At 34.3% G+C, this 22,869-nt stretch overlaps 1 protein-coding gene across 1 annotated transcript in view; it reads left to right on the top strand.

Moving 5' to 3' along the window:
• The window catches only part of LOC114332483 (solute carrier organic anion transporter family member 5A1-like), a 233,732-nt gene extending 215,446 nt beyond the window's left edge, over positions 1-18,286 (top strand). Inside the window, exons 10-11 of the mRNA XM_028282280.2 lie at positions 4,318-4,655; positions 7,925-18,286. Coding sequence (XP_028138081.1) covers positions 4,318-4,655; positions 7,925-8,151 — 565 coding nt within the window. The 3' untranslated portion in view covers positions 8,152-18,286. The remainder of the gene's footprint in view (positions 1-4,317; positions 4,656-7,924) is intronic.
• The last annotated feature ends 4,583 nt before the right edge of the window (positions 18,287-22,869 follow it).

Genomic DNA, 22,869 nt, shown 5'->3' with positions numbered 1-22,869 from the left:
ACAACAAAGATCTGAGAATTATCAGAAACATTTATTACAATCAAACGCCGAAATCAAAACAGAAGACCAGTTAACTGATAAAATTGCAATAGAACTAGGATTACGACAGGGCTGTATTTTATCTCCACTACTATTCAATATTTACTCTGAATAGGTATTTAAGGAAGCTTTAGACGGTTATGCGAAAGAAGTATTAATAAACGGTGAATGGTTGAATAACATTAGATATGCAGATGACGCCATAGTTTTTGCCGATAATCTGAATGATTTACAGATATTAACAAATCGTATAACAGATACGGACTAGCTCTTAACATAAAGAAGACCAAATTTATGACAATTAGTAAAAAACCAATACTAAACGCTCAACTTACAATCAACCAACAAAATATCGAAAGAGTTGAGCAATATGCATATCTGGGCACGAATTTAAATAGCCAATGGGACCACTCAACAGAAATTAAACAGCGAATAATAAAAGCGAAAGCAGCATACGTTAGAATGAGACCCATTTTCAACAGTCGAGACATATCATTAAAAACAAAATACCGTCTGTTGAAATGCTACATATTCACATTTCTGCTCTGCGGAATGGAAGCGTGGACATTAACTGCTGCATCTATGAATCGGCTCGAAGCTTTCGAAATGCGGTGTTATAGGCGCATCTTACGTATATCCTGGGTTGACCGAATTTCTAATGTGGAAGTCCTGCGTAGAATGGGAAAAGAGTGTGAAATTCTCATAACCATCAAAAAAAAAATTAGAATATCTAGGACATGCAATGAGAAATCAAGAACGTTACGGCCTTCTCCAACTGATTCTCCAAGGGAAGGTAAATGGTAAAAGCGGACCGGGAAGAAGAAGCATTTCCTAGCTTCGAAATTAACGAAAGTGGTATAACACGACTACCACTGAAATTTTTATTTACCATAATTTCTAATATTCTAGAAATTTAATATTATTCCTCTATTTAATATTCTAGGAATTTTTTTTTACCATAAAACCAATTTTTTTCAAAACTAAGCACTCCCAACCGGTAAACCTTACAGATCGTATAAACAATACACATATACAGGGTGAGTACCTCTAACGGGACGGAAGATTACAGCGAAATGGTAAAAGATTTGAAAAAAAATATAAATTAGTAGTTTGTAAGTTGATAAAATCTACATTTTAAAATTATTTTGAAATATACAGGGTGCCTCAATAAATGGCGGCGTATCAAAGTTATATTTTTTCTTATGGAACACCCTGTATTTTATTGCATTTTTTAATTGTCCGTAAAAAATAAGGTATAGTTTCATAAGGCTTCCCTATACCTATGTACAGAGTGTTCTGAGTTATGGTGACTTTTCTTAAAATGTAAAGTTTTAAAAGAAGGCTTATTGTCAAGTTATTTAAGAAATTATGAAAAAAATACTTTTACATCTAAATAGTTGGATATTGGTTCAATGTATTCCATGATTAATTATTACACAATTATTTACACGGTGTTCAACATTTACAGTTTCATTATTGGATTATTCAATGTGTCATATGATGCTTATTTTAAATGGAACACCATGTATATTAATACACCATTACAGTAAACGGAGTCACCTCTTTCGAATGGTATATGGATGTCCTATACCTAGGTCTAATAGTTATTGCGTAATTTACAATTATTTAAATTCTTAATCTGTAAATCGAGTTTAAAACAAAAGATGTATCCCATTGTATGACATCGTCATTTTATGACAGTACGGTCTGGTAATTATCAAAAATATAAACATCCGTGTATGATATTCAAATTTAATTGTTCCTAAAAATAAATAATCACGTTATCTACGAAAGAGTAGACATGGTACTTTGCATTGGGAGTGTTTGCAAAATTGTATCTTAAGTTTATGCTCAAAAGTATCCTGATAAGACACCCAAAAAATGACGTTTTTGAGAGATTTCAATAGATTCCGTGCTACTGGTAATGTTGCATACGCAAAGTTAAATAAAAATAAACCAGTTATTTGTGATGACGTCAAGGAGCTTGATGTCCTGCTTTCTGTTACGGAAAACCCAAATATTAGTAAAGAAAAAATTTCGGGTGAATTGTAAATCAGTCAGACGACTATTAGAATACTTAAGAGAAACCACTATTATCCATATAAAACTCAACTACACCAGTATTAGACCAAACAGGATTATGATAAATATTTAACTTATCGTTTATGGACTTCAGACTTTATAGAAGATCCTGATTTTTTTAATGTATTGTATACAGACTAATATACCTACTTTTCATAATAATGGTCTAGTAAATAGACATAATTTTCATTTCATTATGATACAGTAAACAAACATTTATTTCGTACAGTTTAAAAATCGAGAGTGATTATAAATATTATTTTTAAAATCAATTTACCGTTTAAGAAAATTGTAAATTACGCAAAAACTATGACTCCTAGTTATAGAACATCCCTATAAGTACCATTCGAAAGAGGAACCTGTGCTTAGTACAATAATTTATTAATATACATGGTGTTTTATTTAAAATAAGCATCATATGACACATTAAATAATCCAATAATGAAACTGTAAATTTTGAACACCCTGTAGATAAATGTGTAATAATCAATCATGGAATACATTAATTATAAAATAAAAACCAGACCGTACTGCCATAAGATGACAATGTCATACAATGTAATTAATTAACTACATCTTTTGTTTTAAAATCGATTTACAGATTAAGAATTTAAATAATTATTGTAAATTAGGCAAAAACTATGAGACCTAGGTATAGTACATCCATATACCATTCGAAAGAGGTAAAATTGTTTAGTATAATTATTTATTAATATACTTGGTGTTCCATTTAAAATAAGAATCATATGACACATTGAATAATCCAATAATGAAACTGTAAATTTTGAACACCCTGTAAATAAATGTGTAATAATTAATCATGAAATACATTCAACCAATATCCAAATATTTAAATGTAAAAGTCATTTTTTTATAATTTCTTAAATAACTTGAGAATAAGCCTTCTTTTAAAACTTTACATTTTAAGAAAAGTCACCATAACTCAGAACACTCTGTACATAGGTATAGGGAAACCTTATGAAACTATACCTTATTTTTTGCGGACAATTAAAAAATGCAATAAAATATAGGGTGTTCCATAAGAAAAAATATAACTTTGATACGCCGCCATTTATTGGGACACCCTGTATATTTCAAAATATTTTAAAATGTAGATTTTATCAACTTACAAATTAATAACTTAAAAATTTTTTCAAATCTTTTATTATTTCGCTGTAATCTTCCGTCCCGTTAGTGGTGACTCACCCTGTATAAAGTAAATGGTAAAGCGGTAACGATTAATTTTATTTACGGTAAATAAAATGTTCCGTGTTGCGGTAAACAAACTCAATATAGCCATGATGATCGTTAACACAGAAGAAGAAGAAGAACACGTATGTATTTTAATTATAATAATAGTATATTGTGCAACAAGTGCAGAAAGGTACTAATTTCTCACGAGTTTGAAAAGTTGCGGTACGAGCGCAAGCGAGTGCCGCAATTCAAACGAGTGAGAAATTACCTTTCTGCACGTGTTTCACACTATACTTTTTCTACAAGCACAGTTTTTCCTAAAAATAAAAATCACAATCTCCAAACGACGATTAATTATAATAGGTACCTATGTGATAAATTTTAAACTGTATTTAATTAATACCTACTAATCAATTTAAATTCCTTATACCTAAATAAATTGCACAGAAATCAGTTACAAAATTAATGCACTGCCTTAATTTGTTTAAATTTAAAAAATTATTACACATTATTGACATTATATTTATGCAGTCACTGATTTACACAAAACCTACTTCATTCGACGTCTCTTGCACTGGTTGCTAAATCCTTATTGGTTATTTGATAATTATAAAATGTTTAATAAGAATAAAATTGTAAAATAAAACAGTTGTAACATCCATAATTTAGTTTCTATGCTATAGTTAAATATAATAATTGTCTTATATGTTATATATTTGTCTAAAGTTTAACCACGGATGTAAACAGAATATAACGTTACTCAGAATGCGGTAGTCCACGGATGTAAACAGAATATAACGTTACTCAGAATGAGGTAGTCAACTGTGCAGAAAAGAACTTTGCGGCACAGAAACGTCACTTTGCGGCACAGAAACGTCACTTTTCTGCACACTAATGTCAAATATCTTATACTGTGAGAAAATATCAAGTTTGCTAACATAAAACCGTGCAGAAAAGTGCACTTTGAATAGTGGTTGTAGAAAAAAGTATTTTTTGTTTAAGGTCTGTCAATGAAGAGGAGCGATCTTTTGCGCTGGGAATGCAATTTGTGATATTCAGGTTATTTGGGTATATCCCAGCTCCTATTTTATTCGGGAATTTGATAGACTCAACTTGTCTGTTATGGAAAAGCACTTGTGGCGAAAAAGGTGGCCGTTGTTTGTTATACGATATAGAACAATTTCGATATAGATATGTAGGATTATGCGCTGGTATTAAGACGTTAGCACTTGGAATATTTTTAGTCGATTGGTGGTTGGTTCGACATCGCAGGCAGCTAGATGAGGACAAAGTCATAACCGCCAATGAAATCGTTGGATCAATTATTAGTCTAGATAAATGTAAGTATGCTATATTTCACAAATTTGCGTTTGTTTTGGATTATCGCTAGACACTTAACAGTGAATGGTCCACTCTACTGTACTACATAAGAAGTAAGATAGTAAATTGCTGTAGTAATAATTGATGGATTCGACCGTTACTTGATGGAAGTTCTTTTATCTAACAATAAAGCACTGAAAACGTTTGTTTTCTATACTTCCACAAAATTTATTGTAACTATGTAACTACAGCTGTTTCAGCAGAGTGCCTTTCTCAAGTGATTTAGTTTACTATGTATTTGCCTTTTTAAAGTCTTTAACTGAAGAGGTTGAGGAGTGGGGAGCTGTCAGTTTTTTGAAAACATACACTAGTTCCCGTTTTGATATATATAGAAGTGTGGATAAGTCAAACAGTCTTTTTCTATTTCTAAATTTAATTTTCTTTCCACACTGTGTAACTAGTAACTAGCACTTCAGTAGAAGGTGTTTTATTGTTAGCGTAGTCTCACAAGCATAATGCTCCCATTGTGGATCTCGTGTCATCAGATACCCATGCGTAAGGCGACTAAAGCCAAGCCGCACTCACGTGATTATCACCTGAGAAAAACGATTGGTGGAACTATCAGACCATGGTTGAAATGTTGGTTTTATCTCAAGTAGTTTCGCCTGTTTTTTGTACCATCTGCTATTCCATATTAAGGGTACAGGCAAAGAAGGTGCTATGCCAAAATAATAAGTTTCGAGAAAAATGGTTTTGGTGTTTGTTAATTATTTATGCTCCGACGAAAACTCGTTTATTTACTAAATTTGCTGGAATTACAGTGATGGCATCAGCCTACGTTTACACAACATATCACTTTTTTCGCCGGGACCGCGCGGACTTGCCACCTTCTTAGCCTGAATAGAGAAAATAAAATATATTGTTATTCCTGACTGAACACGTTCATAGCGGTTATTAATTTATAAAATGGTAGTCGAGATCGCTGGCTAACAGAGGGGACCAGAAACTCATTTTCTGCAAAAATTGACATAGCACCTTCTTTTCCTGTACCCGTCATATGTCAACTATTTTGCTGTGGAAATATGATTTCAGATCTCTCGTTGGAGTTTTTGGATAAATCTCAATATTTGCGACATTTGCGTCCTCCAAGTCTTCTCGCGCAAATTTATGTGCCAGATCGTTTCTCGTGATTCCAATATAAGATAGCACCCACGGGAAAACAATGTTTCTGTGATTTAGATTGTGCATTTCTGTCTGATGGGTTTGTCCACAGGGTTTTTTTTTTGTTTATTGTTAATAAACCAAACTGTTCCCCAGTATCAAAAATTGTGTTTAGAAGCGTCTGCAGGTCTTTCCAACTTTCAACTATAATGACTGTATTGTCGGCACAACGAATATTATTTATATTTTCACCATTTATCTTGATCCCTTCTGTGCTGTTTTCAAGTGCTTGTGTAAATAACTCGAGTATATATTAAATAGTAATGGTAAAAGTACATAGCCCTGTCTCACTCCTCTACTTATCTGTTGCGCATCCGTGTTATTTCCATCTAGTGTTACAACAGCCTGTTGGTTCCAATAAAGATATTAGTCTCCATCATCATCCAGCCTCAAAAGTCCACTGCTAAACATAGGCATTCTCCCCTCTTTGCAACCCCATCTATCCTGCGCCGCTCTCATCCAGTTTTTATTTACCTTTCTTAAGTCGTCAGTCCATCTTGTAAGCGGTCGACCGACGCTTCTCTTATCTTCTCTTGGCCTCCATTCCAATAACCTCTTCGTCCATCGGTCATTCTGGCTATGTATACTGCCCATTTCCACTTCAACCTGGCTATCCTCTCGATGACGTCACTCACCTTTGTTCTTCTCCTGATTTCTTCGTTTCTGATTTTGTCTCGCAGAGTTATTCCTAACATTGACCGCTCCATTCTTCTCTGCGTGACTCTTAGTTTGGTAGCCGACGCTTTAGTTTAGGTAAGTGTTTCTGATCCGTACGTCAAGACTGGGAGGACGCACTGATCAAATACCTTTCTCTTTAGGCATGTGGGCAACTCACTTTTAAAAGTTTCTCTCAGTTTTCTAAATGCTACCCACCCAAGACCGATTCTTCTCTTCAGTTCATGAGTCTGGTTATCCCTGCCAAAACAATAATTTCATGTCCCAGGTATCTATCTACGAGTTCTATTTCCTTCCCACCAATACTGATGTTCTGGTTGGGTACAAAATTTGTCATTATTTTTGTTTTCGAGATGTTTATATTTAAACCTACATTTTCAGTAGCAACAACGAGTTCTTGTACCATCTCTCTTGCCATACCTAGATTATCAGCTACCATGACTATATCATCGGCGAAACGTAAGTTGTTTAGGTATTCTGCATCTATTTTTATTCCCTTTGTCATCCAATCCAAATTCTTGAAAGCATGTTCTAAGACCGTATTAAAAAGTTTAGGTGATATTGGGTCTCCTTGTCTAACCCCCCGTTCTATTTTTATGCGATTACTGTTAGTATGTAATTTAACAGTGGTTGTTACCTGTAAGTATATTTTGTGTAATAATTTTGTATACCTATAGTCTAGCCTGCATTCTTCAAGCGCCTGTAATATTACAGGCGCTATATTAGTCTCCGCTAGTTTATATTTCTTTATTTCATCCTTTGCTACAAAGGCAGATGCTACACAATGGGTCTTAGATACATCGATGAATAACTGTTTAAATAAGGAACATTGATTCATGATAACATGAATACGGAGATATTTGTGAGATCATTGAAATAAAAACTGCTTCCAAGTTAGAACCATTGGATACTACTACTCCCGCAATTAGAGAAAAAAGAGTGTGCGGAAATGTGAAAAATTAATACAAGAATTAAAAATGTATAAACATTTTCAATTTCGTTGCAACCCGAAAATGCAGCAGCAGTGCAGGAAGCACCTCTACCGGTTTCGGGGCTTTTTTGCCCTTCATCAGTAGAGACTTTTAAAAATTATAAGCCTTGCGGGTGCCAATACTATTGAACGATGAGGGAATTTTAAAATTTGTAATTCACTTTCCATCTGCTCAGCGTGGTAAAAGCTCCAACGAGAAGGTTTCCTACGTACTCCAAAAAAAAAATGTATTAAATAAACATTAAAAATGTATAAACATTTTTAATTTCGTTGCAAACCGAGCTCTTCTTGGGCGGACATTGATTGTTGTAGGTGTTCAACTTGTGGTAAATCTACAGAGTCTAATTTTAAATGTACGGTTATACCGGTTATACAATTTTTGTTAATACTTTTCTGTTTTAGTATTTGAAGAAAGACATGAAAGCGGGCGGCACACTCGAAACCCTAGTTCCGCCAGCGCCTGTGAAATCTCAAGGCCTCCTAAGCCTGCCAATGAATCTCAGGACGCCGGCATAAACAAAGAGTCAAGCGACTTACAAACTGAGGAACTACCAGAAGCTGTGAGCAGTTCTGTACCTGAACAATATATTGTAGCCGGAAACGGCAGTTTAAAAAGACGCCACCCGTAGACTTAACCTTTAATCTCTGCACAACTTAATATTTAATCTTATATTAGTTTTTTTACCGTGGTAGCCGTATAGTATCTCAGGTTAGTCCTTAAAATATGACTGCGCCAATTACAATTACTTATTTTTATCATATGTAGTGTGTTGTTATTTTCTGGAATATTGAACGAAATAGTAGTACATCCGTATGTACTGAAACCTGAAGACCAACAATTCTTAGAGAATAACTCACTTATTTTACTTTCTTAAAATATGACTGCGCCAGTTACAATTACTTATTTTTATCGTATGTAGTGTGTTGTTATTTTCTGGAATATTGAACGAAATAGTAGTACATCCGTATGTACTGAAACCTGAAGACCAACAATTCTTAGAGAATAACTCACTTATTTTGCTTTTTCCAGTCTGGATCCGACTGCAGTTTTTCTGCCCAGTATCCGGCTACGTCTACACCCTTCTTTTCATCATCATCATCATAAGTGGCTCGACAATCCGTTGTGGATCTTGGCCTACTCGCAAAGAAGTAGCCACTCCTGCCGATTCCTGGCAACTTCCCTCCACCTTCTGAGCCTTAAAATCTTTAGGTCTTCTTCCACATCATCAATCCATCTTGTTCGTGTCGTGGTCGTTCTCTACTTGTGCCCTCTGGTTTTGAAAATGTTAATCTCTTCGTGTATTCGTGATCTGCCATCCTAGCAATGTGTCCAGCCCATCTAAGTATCTGCACTTGTAACTAATTTCACAATATCTGGATCGGTGTATAACTGATATGGTTCAAAGTTGTATCATCGACGCCATAGCCCACTTTCATTTACGGTCCCAAAAAGATTTTTTCTCTTAAATATACCAAGAAGTCTTTCATCATTTTGAGATGATAAGGTCCACGTTTCAGCCCCATATATCAAAACCTGTCTTATTAAGGTCTTGTATATATTGAGCTTTACTGCACGTTTTATATTTTTATTGTTTTTAAATGTTTCTGAAGACCGTGACCAGTTCTGTTTGCTATTGCTATGCGTCTTTTTATTTCGTCGCTTGTCGTGTTTATTGAGTTTATTAGCGATCCAAGATATATGAATTCTTCGACTTACTCAATCGTATGGTTGTTGATTTGAATTTTCTGTTGGATATTTCGGGAGTTTGTAGACACCAACATATATTTGGTTTTTTCCTCGTTTACAAGTCCTAATTCACTTGCCGCGTCCGCAAGCCTTGTAAATCACTGCACCATGTCTCTCATACTTCTGTCCACTATAACTATATCGTCAGGGAATGCGAGAATTTGCGTCGATCTATTAAAAATAGTTCCATTCATTCTAATATTTAATTTTCTGACTGCCTTTTCCAAGGCAATATTAAAATGGAGACACGCCCCACTGTCTGAGACCATTATTAATGTCAAAGAACGTCGAGTTTTCTCTTTGAATTCTAACGCACGAGCTTATACAGGGTGTTCAGAAACTCTACCGACAAACGAAGACAGGAGATTCCTCATATAATTTTAAGACAATTTAACCAAATTTACCTAGTCCGACAATATTTATCTTCCAGAGATAAATCGATTCCATCCATTGTGAATTTCTAGTACCAGTCATAGGCGCCCGTTTTGGGTGGGGCAACGGCTGTTTTATCGCATAACTTTTTTGTCTTTAACTTTTAAGCATTTTTGATACTGGATTATTAAATTGTGAGGTATTTTAGTACTAAAAGGTACTCTTGCTTTAAGTCGGTAGGACACACCGTTTTCTAGAAAAATCGGTTTTAATTTTTCGTTTCCTGAATTTGAAGAAAAATTTAAAAAAAACAGTGTATTTTACCAACTTAAAACAAGAGTAACTTTTATTACTAGAATACCTCGATAATTTAATAATCTAGTGTCAAATTTTTTTAAAAATTAAAGACAAAAAAGTTATGCGATAAAATAACCCTTGACCTACCCAAAACTGATGCATATGACCAGTACTAGAAATTCGCAATTAATGAAATCGATTCATCTCTGGAATATAAGTAAACGTACTAGTTTTCGTTTTTCTAAATGGTTTTTTTTTGAATTTTTTTTTTTTGGAAATTCAATAAACGAAAAATGTTCGAATCGATTTTTCTAGAAAACGGTGTGTTATACCGACTGAAAGCAAGAGTACCTTTTAGTACTATCATACCTCATAATTTAATAATCCAGTGTCAAATATGCTTGAAAGTTAAAGACATAAAAGTTATGCGATAAAATATCCGTTGCCCTACCCAAAACGGACGCCTATGACCGGTACTAGAAATTCACAATAAATGTAATCGATTTTTCTTTGGAAGATAAATATGCGTACCAATTTTCATTTTTCTAAATAAAAGCGTTCTGGAGTTATTTAAGAAAAACTAATTACAAGACGCCATCTTCAAAGAGCTCTAGCTCCCTTAGGAAGCATTTTCGGACTAGAAGAATTAGGTTAAAATATCTTAAATTTATCTGAGGAATCTCTTGTCTTCGTTTGTCGGTAGAGTTTCTGGACACCCTGTATTTTGCATTGTTAGTTGGGTCAACTTAACTGACTTAGGAGGGATTCCAAAGTCAATCATTGCATTATATAATGCAGTTCTTTTAACACAGTCATAGGCTGCTTTGAAGTCGACGAAGAGATGATGTGTCAATGTTATATTCTAGTGACTTTTCTAGCATATGTGCTTGAATTTGATGATGTATAGTTGACTTTCCAGCAGTAAATCCTCATTGATATTGACCAAAAATATCCTTTGTGAAATTATCCAAAACCTTTTCAAGTTTTTCAAACAATACATTGTCGAAGATTTTATAAGCAAATGCTAACAGGGTAATGCCTCTGTATTTCTTACAATCCAGTTGATCACCCTTTACACCCTTCTTTTATCAGCCATAAATTATCAAGGGTGCACTGTGATGCGCAGTCTGCATACTCTCAGGTGCTCCACATTCTGTATTTCCCCACATTCACAAATCGTGTCGTTCTCCTTCTTTATACTCCATTTAATGAAGTTCTGTTTTACAGGGTCACAGTATAAAGAGGGACAGTAGAACCACTCTCCGAAAAATTTGAAGTAAAATCTTTTGCTCCCAGTCGCTTTTGCCCCACTCTCGCATTGCTAGTCGCATAGAAACGTACGGATTTTAACAGGGAAAACCCGCATCCATCACTGGTGAATTACCAATTGCGTACGCGTACTGCCGGTATTACTTCTTGAGATCAAAGTGCCGACATGGAAGCGGTTTTACTGTCACAGGGTGTTGTATGCGTATGCGGTTGACTGTCCGCCACGTTCTCCAATCTGAGTTCATTAAATTAAGTGGTTTTGGGTATAAGATGAACAGATCAGGAGGTCCTACGCTGACGTTGCTCATAAACCTTTTCCTTGATTTAAGCCGGCTGGTTCCTGGCGGTTCGTCAAACTCGTATAATTGATGCCTTTCATGGAAAGTTTGCCAAAACTTCTCCAGATATTGCGAGGCGCATCTACGGTCTTCTGGTGATTCAAATCCAGCTGCCCGGTACAGTAGGGATACATGGGTAGGTTTCATAGTTATTCTACATATTTCATTTAATGCAGTGGTGGCTTGTTGGGCGTGCCTAGATCTACCCCATACGGGACAGGCATATTCCCCTGCTGAGAAACTTTAAACGTGTGGGTTTACACCGCATTTGCTCCCTACAAGTTTCCGGAGAAGGTGGTTTCTTGTAGTAACCTTTTGTCTTGTACTCTGACAGTGGAATTTATGTTAGTGACCGCTCTAGTATCCAAGACTCCAAGATATTTGGGTCTGTCAGTATGTTCCAAGTGCTATCCCCCCAAGATACATTCAGTTTTACATGCGCCAAATGGTTGTTGAAATGGAATGCATATACTTGAGTTTTAGTAGGGTTTAGTTTTAATGAGTTTTAAGAAAATCTACGGTTTCGTTTTGATATAAATCTGTCTCCCTCCATCCCCCGATAGTACTATTTCTAGGTCTACCTGTTGTTAAAGAGGCTTTGAGGAAGACAAATTTACACCAACACGACCGTAGTTTCTCGATATTATAAATTAAAACTATTTATATCGCAGTATGGTTAGAACGCCCTCTAACGGGGAATAAGTGAAATGAATTTCGACTCGATTCAAGTTCTCTGTTTAACCCAGGTATGACAATACCAAAAGGCACCGTTAGGAAAATATTCCAATTTACGGTTCAGAGAACCTGTATGAAACGAGTCTGTGTACTCTAACACAGAGTATGGCATTAGTAAAATAAGAAAATCTACGATTTCGTTTTGATTTTAAATCAAAACGAAACAAATCAAACCGTTCAAATCGTTCAAACGTTCAAATCAAAACGAAACCGTAGATTTTCTTATTTTACTAATGCCATACACTGTATCATGTTTACTGTATGCCATACACAGACTCGTTTTATACAGGTTCTCTGAACCGTAAATTGGAATATATTCCTAACAGTGCCTTTTGGTATTGTCATACCTGGGTTAATGATTTTTGTTTGTAGTAAGTTGACATTACGTTTAAAGCCTCTTCTATTGTCGATTCTAATTGTGTAAGAGTTCCAAACTTGGAAAAAGTTTACTCGAATAATTATATTTCGCGCCATATTGCACTGCCATGGCTAAAGAAACATTCCTAAGTTCATTCCTCTATATACTCCAGGTCTGTTTGTAAAAAATTGAGCAAAAGAGGAGAAAGTGCACAACCCTGTCGTACTCTCAGCTTTATCTGCATATCACATGTTATTTATTAAAAACATGTCACATGTTATTGAGTTGACTGGTTCAACATTTTGTCTCGGCAAGTTTTAGTTTTGAGGACTTACCTGTTAAATATTCCTTAGTTAATTTACATACATTAGTATATTTTAACTTAATTTTGAATAATTTACTTATAACGAAGTGATATTTTATTTTCTAGGTTAACTAATTTAAAAAAATCTACAGATTTGCTAAATTTATTCTTATAGATTAGTTGCATGCAAAAGCAACATTGCTACTGGATTTTTAGACTAAAAGGATCAAATAAGTCAATTGATTAAGCTGCAGGTTTCAAAAATGCCTTAGTAAATATTATAAATAAATGCATGATGCAATATAAATTATATTTTTTTAAAATTTCGTTCGCTATATACATATCAGTCTTGACAAATACAAAGAATACCAGCAAGGAACCAAAATGCTTTAAAATTAAATTCTATCCCTACTGTCATCCTTTTGGTCTGAAATATATTCCCACTTGAACACCAGCTCTTAGTTAAATCAAGTAAAATACTTCGTAGCAACTTTAGCCAAATTAAAAATTTTAGGCCCAGAGGAACTAGGCCCTAACCGTAGGATTTTCATATTGAATTAAAAATACTCGTTTTAGTGTGAAACTCCTAATACCTCGTTTTTAATACTCATTTTTTTAATTGCTTCATCAGGTTTTTATAATTTTTTTGTATACTTAAGTATAATTTGACTGGTCTGAATCAGTTTCTTTCAATTCTAGACTCTACTGCTATTCAAATTTCGATTGTTGTCTAGAGACATTGACAATCAGTTGACATGACTTACCTAATAAGTTTTTTGATTACTAAACTAAGGCATCTGTGCATTCTTTTTATGGCAGTTTAACGATTGATGAAAGTTAATAAAACGAACAAAAATATCTTAATTTCCTTTCTTTTATTACATACATACATTACATATAAATATTACATATATATACAAATGTAGACACAAAGCAGAAGGAGCTGGTGAAATTTTAACAGCTTTGTGTGTCTAAATCAATCTTTTCCAATTACTGTTGCTGAATCACAAATTAAACCCTTAATTTGTAATCTCACAATAATCTTAACTTCATAGTTTCACTGTGTATAATTATTGTAATAGATATCGATAATATAGTTTAATTATCAGTTATTCAACTTCATGCAGGATTGAACAATTGCTAAGTTATATTTCAATAACTTCCTAGTTCACATTATATTTGTGTAAGCATCAAAGTACAAAGTTTTAGCTACTATGCAAAAGCCAATAACCTTTTTGATCAATTGTAGTTTATTTGTGAGCATTATAAATTAGGGGTTTAATTTGTAATTTAACACTGGTTTTACATATCTTCAATACAACAGCCAAGAAATACAATATGACAATATCAGCAGAAAAAACCAAATGTATGACAACATCTAAATATCCACTACGATGTAAAATCGAAATTGATGGGAAAATAATAAAGCAGGAAGCAAGGTTTAGATATCTAGGAATAGATATAACCAGTTACGGAGATGTTAAAGAGGAAGTACGACAACAAAGCTTAAAAGCAAGTAAAGCGGCAGGATCTCTTAATGACACAATCTGGAAGAACAAACACCTAAGACAAGACACAAAAGCAAGAATCTATAAAGCAGCAATTAGACCTATATTAACATACACGGCGGAGACAAGGCCTGACAAATCTAAAACGAGGAGACTACTAGAAACAACAGAGATGAAAATACTCCGACGAATATCAAGGAAAAGTGTGTTGGATAGGGCGAAAACATAAGAAGATCATGCAATATAGAAGAAATAAATGGATGGGTGACAAAACGGAAACAGGAGTGGAACGAACACATTAGTAGAATGGCAAAGGATAGAATAATACGAATAGCACGAGATAAGTCACCAAATGTACGAAGAAGTATTGGCAGACCAAGAAAAAGATGGTGCGATAACCTAAACAATTTAGTAGGCTAATATTGAAGAAGAAACAAGCTTTAAAGCCTACATACAAGAAGGAAGAAGAAGAAGAAGAAATACTGTTCTTAGTTTTTAAACAAACGATAAATATACTTAAATATAGACATATACAAAAGACTCATCGCTCAAAAGCATTTGGATAGAGCAATAATAAATAAAATTAATCGTCCATATGCAATGGTCCCTCCATTTTTTGTAGCATTAGGTTTTTCTATCCTCATATTGAGCTTACATTTGTAACTAGCAAACTTTGACATACCTACTTAGATTAAAAGTACAAGATTTAATTTTACCTTTTATGATCTCTAATAAATTTTCTTACTTCTCAAGACAAGAAGTAGCCAGTTAATGTAGTATGTCCAAAAAACTTGGCAGTAAAGAGTGAATGAATTGGAAGAACGAGATTCTCATTACACAAATACTGAAAGAAAAGTTCCTCACAATAATACTTTATGTCTTATTATACGTCTAATTAATAGACTGAAAATCCCTGCAAGATTTCTTACAGTTATATCGCTAAATATCATTAGTATAATAAAGAATGTGTCACACTATTTGCATAATTTAATAAATGTATCATTTAGACCGGCCACAAATTGACACGTTGCTTGGTGACGTGACGTAGGGATACATGGTGACAAAAAACTGTTTGTGTATTCTGTCAATTCATCTCTTTGAGGGCCAAATATCATTCTGAGAACCTTCCTTGCAAATACCAGCAGCTTATTTATTTCCTGCTGATGTAGAGTCCACGTTTCACTTCCAGATGTAACAACTGAGCGAATAATTGACATGACATGTACATTGTACAGTCTTAATATAGCTTTTCTTTTTAGCAGCTTAGATCTTAATAATGATGATAGGGAGTATAATGGTCTATTCCCTGCGGCTATCCTTGCTGAGACCTCTTTTTTATGTGGTTGTTATCTGTGATTAATGCTCCTAGATATTTAAACTCATTCAATACTTCGAAGTTGTGGCCATTAAGAGTTATGTTCTGCCTAACTCTTTGTCTTGGATTTTTGATTACTAGAGAGCGGAATATATGCAACACAACATTACCAAAATATGCGCATATATATGCATTACTTTTACTACAAATATGCAGGTATTTTTTCTAAATTTGTCTAAATATGCAAATGCATATTAAAAATACTCAAAAATAAAACAATATATTAAGTCGTAAGATCTTCAGAAAAGTTGCCTTCAAAAATACGTACAACTTTCCTCAAACAATCGAAGCCCTCATTTTTTTCTAAAACAGTTTTTAATTTATTTCTAATTGTAATCCCTGTATTTCCGGGAATTTTTTGACAATGAGCAGAAAAAGTGTTAACAAGATTAACCGAATCACTTAATTGTAAATTCCTTTGTTCTAATGACTTTATTAGATCTGGTAAAAAACTAAAATTAACTTTTATGAACATAAGTTCTTTAGCAATTTGTACGTTACTTAAAGAACAAAGTACGTTACTTAAGCTGAAGAACAAAAGCGGAATTGTCTACAATTTGATGGATTTTTGTATTTTGATGCTTCTCTCTATGTCCGTCTTTATAGAAGTAAAAGCGAATTTGTCGAATAAAAACACTCTTTCTAGAAAAATTTCTTTTGTGGGACATAATGCTTTTGTTTGTCAGTTCCTCATTTAAAAAATGAAATGTGAAAATGAATGTAACTTACGATTTTGGAACAGGCCTTGCAAAATACTTTGTCTCCACTTAGCTTTAACTCGGGAAAACACTTTATCCAAGCACTTTTTTGAATGGGAGACATATTTAAATTTAATATATACCAATCACTTCAAAAACACTAAATACGATACAACGTTTACTTTAAACAAATGTTGGCCGGAAACTGACAAAATAATTATTAGACCCTTAAAAGCAGGTAGGTACCTACGACTTGCTACGCTAATAAAATAATATTTTTCGGGAACACCCATAATTGTTAAATTCAGGTAGTAATGGGAAAGTCCAGATGAGCGATAGATAGATAAATAACGAGCTCGTTTATATCGAAGTTATAAAATTCCAACTAAGAGAGGAAAATTTTAAACTTTTGTATAATTTATTTTTAAAATATGCAAAATAAATCGTGTTTAGCTTAAATATGCAATGTTGTGTTTGTTGTCTGAAAATATGCAATATATGCATCTATGTATATGCACTTTGCATATATTCCGCTCTCTATTGATTACGAACGTGTAGTTTGTCTTTTCTTCATTTATTCGAAGGGCCAGACTACATGTCTTCTTCCTCGATTTCTGAAAATATGAAGGTTTATTTAGAGAAAATGCAGGAAGAGATAAACCAGATCGCTGAGGAGATACAGAAAATTGAAAAGGCGGAACAAAAATTCGAGAATTCGTTAAAATTCGATATGGAAAAAGTGGAACAAAAATTGAAGGAGATAGGAAAATGTCAAAAAGGAGGAGACCGTCGTGAAGTAATTGTATACAGCTCTAATGAGAGCAGAATCCAATTTGGCGGGGATATTAGAAAATGACATCCGGTGCCTTTCATTAAAATCTTAAAAATCAAATTCCAACATGCAGATTTTCGAAGCCTGCAAAGAAATTATAACAAGCCTAAAACAAGGAGCTGCTTTGTGGTTTGAAAGCAAAGAAAATGAGGTGACTTCATGGAGATATTTTAAGACAAAATTTTTTATAATGGTGCAGGTAAAACAGGTAAAAATCATTGAAGTTGTTAGAATTAATATGCCGTGTACGTATTACAACCGGACAACTAGAAGTAGAACTTTGAAAAGTTTATTTGATCTCGTTAAAATCTATGCACTGCCAACCAAACGGTTGCCCCTGCGGGGCCCCCGTTGGGCGGGGGCCCCGGGGCGCTGCCCCGGTTGCCCCAATGGTAGTTACGGCCCTGAGCGTATGGAGTATGGGAAGCAACTGGACGAAACATACACAATGCCGAGACTAATAGCATTTTAGGAATGTAGATGGAGGGTCGGCGCTGAATCTTTAAAATTCCAAGAATCATAATAAAATTAATTTGGCTTGGGGTACTCCAGTACCCCAGGTAGGGTTTAAAGATGAAATATGAACAAGTGAGGTCTGGCAAGATTATTTTGCATGCAAGTTTACTAGTTACAAAAGTAGAATAAAATAAACATATTATGTTAGTGCTCTTTAGTGTAACATGTAGTGACATATTCTTTATTATTTGCAAGCCTTATAGTATGAATATATTACCATTAATCTGATTTCTTACATGGAATGTCAAATGTTTTGTTTAAACGTAGATATGGCATTTAAATTAATATTTCTTGTTTTAAAAAAAAATATTTGTTTCTTGTGTTCTCTTTTTGATTTGTTTTTAGTATTTTTGTTGTGAGCAAAAATATGATCTTCACATTTTGTACGCATTATTAATAAATTTTCCTGAACTTATCTTTTGTTTTCCTTTAAATTCCTACATAATATATGCAGTATTAGAAATTATGAAAACTGGCCTGAAAATTTCGCAGCAATTCTTAAATTATCTGTGAATTGAAAAAAACCACAAGTTATATGGATAAACGAAAATAGGATAACTCCACAAGATATCTATTCCAAAAGAGAATAACAGAAAGAAGCAGAAACACATATATCACAGAAAGTGATGGAAAGAAACCTGGGCAAAAATTAAATCTAATACCTTAGCGTCAGCTAAGGAAGTTCTTGGTGAAAGAAATACATTTCGTCATCATCAACCTGTACGCGTCCACTGCTGGACATAGGTCTCCCTTACTCTTTCCATATATCTCTGGCTTGTGCGGCTTGCATTCAATTAGTAATAAAGAAATATAAATAACAAGAAATCGTTCCCAAGGCGAAAAGCTCCATGGTTTTGTACAGAAGTGAATAAATGTAAAGAAAAGAAAAATGCTTACCTGAAATACATGTCAACCAAGACACAAGAGGCATACGATACAAAACAATGAGAAACGAGAGACATTCACTTTTAAGAAGAATAAATAATGATCACTGGGAACGTTTTTCAGAAGAAATGGAACATGGTTTTATAAAAATTGAAGAAAAAAATCTTCTGTGTAAAAGGTATATTTATTTAAAACCCCAATAAAGGGCTACATTAAAAAACAGAACGTTTTCGCTCTAAAGAGAGCATCATCAGTGTTCTAAGCAAGCTCTACATGCTAAGCCACCAAAAATACATGGGTTAAAACCCTTAAAATGTCGACTAAAAGTCTTACATACCTCAAAGTATCATATTATGACTATTCCACGAAGCGTGTGGGTGGTCGAGTCGATTTCTCTGTCTTCACAAAGAGAAAGGTGAAAGCTAACTCGTATTATAAGATGATTTTATGGCTTTCAAACGAAATATAGCGTTTTATAAGAGGTACTCATTTTATAAGAGAACTAATAGATTTAAAACACATAGAAAGGGATACATATGGATTGACTATTTAAAATAGCTCCATGGAAGAACAAATAACGCTAGAACGGGAAATATCAGAAATTACCACAAATGAAGAAGTTAATATAGGTAGAGACCGAATACTGAAGTATTGTGGAGCAGCAATGATAGAACAACTAACAAAATTATAAAATACCGGAAGAATGGAGAACTAGCGAATCAACTCTAGTATTCAAAAAAAAGGAGATAAAAACAACCAGAAAACTACAGAGGTATCAACTTGTTAAATACTACAACTAAAATTTTAAGTAAACTAACGAATTAAAGGATAAGTTCAGCAGATGAACAACAGGATTTTTGTACTGGAAAATCGATCGCATAAAGCAAATTACTGAAAAATCACTAGAGAGACCACATTTCTGTGTCTGATTGACTTAAAGAAAGCATTTGAGATAGAGAGACTCAAAGGTGGAATCGATCTGCTGTATAATAGAGACTAGAAAGGTATCATAAAATAAAAACTATGGAAAATATCTACCAAAACAACAGAATGGAAGTTAAATTAGGTGGACACCTTAAGGCCGCGTCCCACCATCAAATAATTTGATCAAACTGGTTTGAGCAAACTGAAAGTGACAGTTAGTGACGTCACATCCTGAGTGTTCATTGTGGATAATAATGAAAAATTTTAATTTTAAATAAAGTACAAACAAGTTAGACAACTCAATACAAAAAATTTGATCAAACTAGACTGATAGTGAGAGCACAGATTTTTAGAATTTCAAAAAAACTGCAATTGTGACGTCACTTTGACGTACTTCCGGAGTTTGCTCAAATTATTTGATGGTGAAACGCGGCCTTTACAGAACCTATAAAAATAGGCAGCGAAATAAGATAGGGGGATTCATTGAGCCCTCTGTGGTTATGCAAACGACGCAATATTGATAGCCCAAGATGAAGATAGTTTGCGAAGGCTAGTCCACATATCTAACATAAGAGCAAACGAATTTAATATGACAATCTCATCTCAGAAAACTAAAACACCAGTAATCTGCAAAGAACCAATCAGATGTAAAATAGAAATTGATTGCAAATACCTTGATATCACATTGTCGTCATGTAGACCAGGACAAAGAAGTGAGAGATCGAGTACAAAAAGCATCTTCAATTTAACCCACTGCATTAGATGTTGCAAGGTAGAATAGTACGGAATCAAATAGACTACATCCTAATAAACCATCGATTTCGGAACAATATTAAAGATGTAAAAACTTACCCCGGCGCAGACATAAACTCAAATCATAATTTACTCTGCTCCAAAATACAAATTAAATTAAAGAAACTAACAAAGCCAACTAAGCCTAGTAAGATATACCTCGACCCCCTTAAAAACACCCAAACGCGCGAACACATATCACAGCAGATAAATAGTAAAATGCACAGAATATCAAATATATCAAACGAAAACAGAACTATTAACGAATGTTGGTACGATATTCAAAACTCGATTTTAGAGGACGTAGGGAATCTTTAAAAACACCTACAATGTTGGCAAAAAATGACTGGATGAACCAAGAAATTCTAGACCTGATGGAAGTTCGACGAAAATACAAAAATAGAAATATTATCAAATACCGTGAAATCAACAAACTCGTAAAAAGAAAAATTAAAAAGGCCAAAGAATCCTGGCTCGAGAATTCATGTAAAGAAATAGAAGACCTCCAAAATAGCATGACAGTTTCAACCTCCACAAGAAACTTAAATATACCTCCGGAATTAGAAAACAGAAAAATGCTCAAGTACTTAAAACCGCAGACAGAAAAATTTGTGATCACGAACAACAGTGCAAAGAATGGGAGAGACACATCAGTGACCTTTTTGACGATGCTTCTCGAGAAAATACTCCAAATACTACCTGTGACAACCAATTAGACAGAGGTCCCAGTATACTGAAGTCAGAAGTCATAAAAGTAATACAACAAGCCAAAAACAATAAAGCACCTGGACCAGATCAAATCCCTGTTGAGCTACTTAAACTTTTAGATGAGGAAAACATTACCTATTTGACTACTTTCTTTAACAAAATTTACAACGAAGGAAAAATACCAGATTGGAGTTACTGTTTATAACATTACCAAAGAAAAGCAGGCCCACCAAATGCAGCGATTTTAGACTAATCAGTTTGATGAGTCACACACTTAAGATACTTTTACGTATTATACAAAACCGAGTATTCCTTCTGTGCGAAACTAGAATGGGTAATAAGCAATTTGGATTTAGAAATGGTCTAGGAACTAGAGAAGCACTATTTTGTATGCGCGTTCTATTACAAAAAAGTTGTGAATTCCGAAAGAACGTTTATGTTTGTTTCATCGACTTCGAGAAGGCATTCGACCGAGTACAACAAGATACACTTTTCGATTTCCTGCAGGCAGCAGGACTTGACCACAATGATATAAGACTGTTGAAAATACTTATATTACAATCAAGTAGCCTCTATCCAAATTAGAGACTGCCGATAAAACGTGGAGTACGACAAGGTTGTGTTTTATCACCCACCCTTTTTAATCTGTACTCTGAAGAAATCTTTAGGGAGGCTTTGGAAGACAGACAAGAGGGAGTAAGGCTAGGCGGAGAAGTAATCAACAATATTAGATACGCTGACGATACAGCCATTCTTGCTGAAAATTTACGAGATCTTCAAACACTACTAAATCTAGTCAGTGAAGCAAGTTATCGGAGAGGCCTTAAAATCAACATTTCAAAGACAAATCATTTCAAGTACCTTGGCAGCTGGTTAAAATGTAAATTGTGACTCTGATGAAGAGATAATAACTAGGATCGAAATATCACGGAAGGCTTTTATGACCTAGAAACCAGTTTTATGTAACAGAAACCTGTCGATGAATATTCGAAAGAAGGTGCTGAAATGTTATGTGTGGTCTATCCTATTGTATGGTTGTGAGACATGGACGTTAAAAACCACAATGCTAAACAAAATAGAAGCATTCGAATTGTGGTGCTATCGACGAATCCTAAAGATATCGTGGGTTTCGCACACTTCCAATGAAGATGTTCTTCAAATGCTGAATTCAGAACGTCTGCTCATAAGCATCATAAAGAGGATAAAAACAGAATACTTCGGCCATATAATTAGAGGACCTAATAAATACCATCTGCTTCGCCTTATAATACAAGGAAAAGTGGAGGGAAAGAGATGGATTGGTCGAAAGAAACTTTCATGGCTGCGTAATATTAGACAATGGTGTGGCTGCACAGTAGAAGAATTAATTCGCGCAGCAGTCGATAGAGAGATATCCAAGATTTCAGGAAATTGTAAACATGATGACGGCCAACGTCTGAATACAGACACGGCACCTATAAAGAAGAAGATTAGATGTTTGACATCAATAATGTGTATAAGAAACTTATTTCTTCTTATAGTGCCTATCAGTTCCAGATGTTGGCGATCAGCATGGCTATCCTAATGTTTCTTACTACTAATCGGAATAGTCCGGTTGTACATGTATTGAACCACTTTCTCAGGTTTTGCAGCCAAGATATTCTTCTCTCTGGCATTGGCGAAGCGTCCATGTAACCACTGTTACCATTG

Source organism: Diabrotica virgifera, chromosome 10 (genome assembly GCF_917563875.1).
Source record: "Diabrotica virgifera virgifera chromosome 10, PGI_DIABVI_V3a".
NCBI classification, from domain to species: Eukaryota; Metazoa; Arthropoda; class Insecta; order Coleoptera; family Chrysomelidae; genus Diabrotica; species Diabrotica virgifera.
The sequence above is the reverse complement of the archived record's forward strand: the minus strand, read 5'-3'. Positions and strand labels throughout refer to the sequence as shown.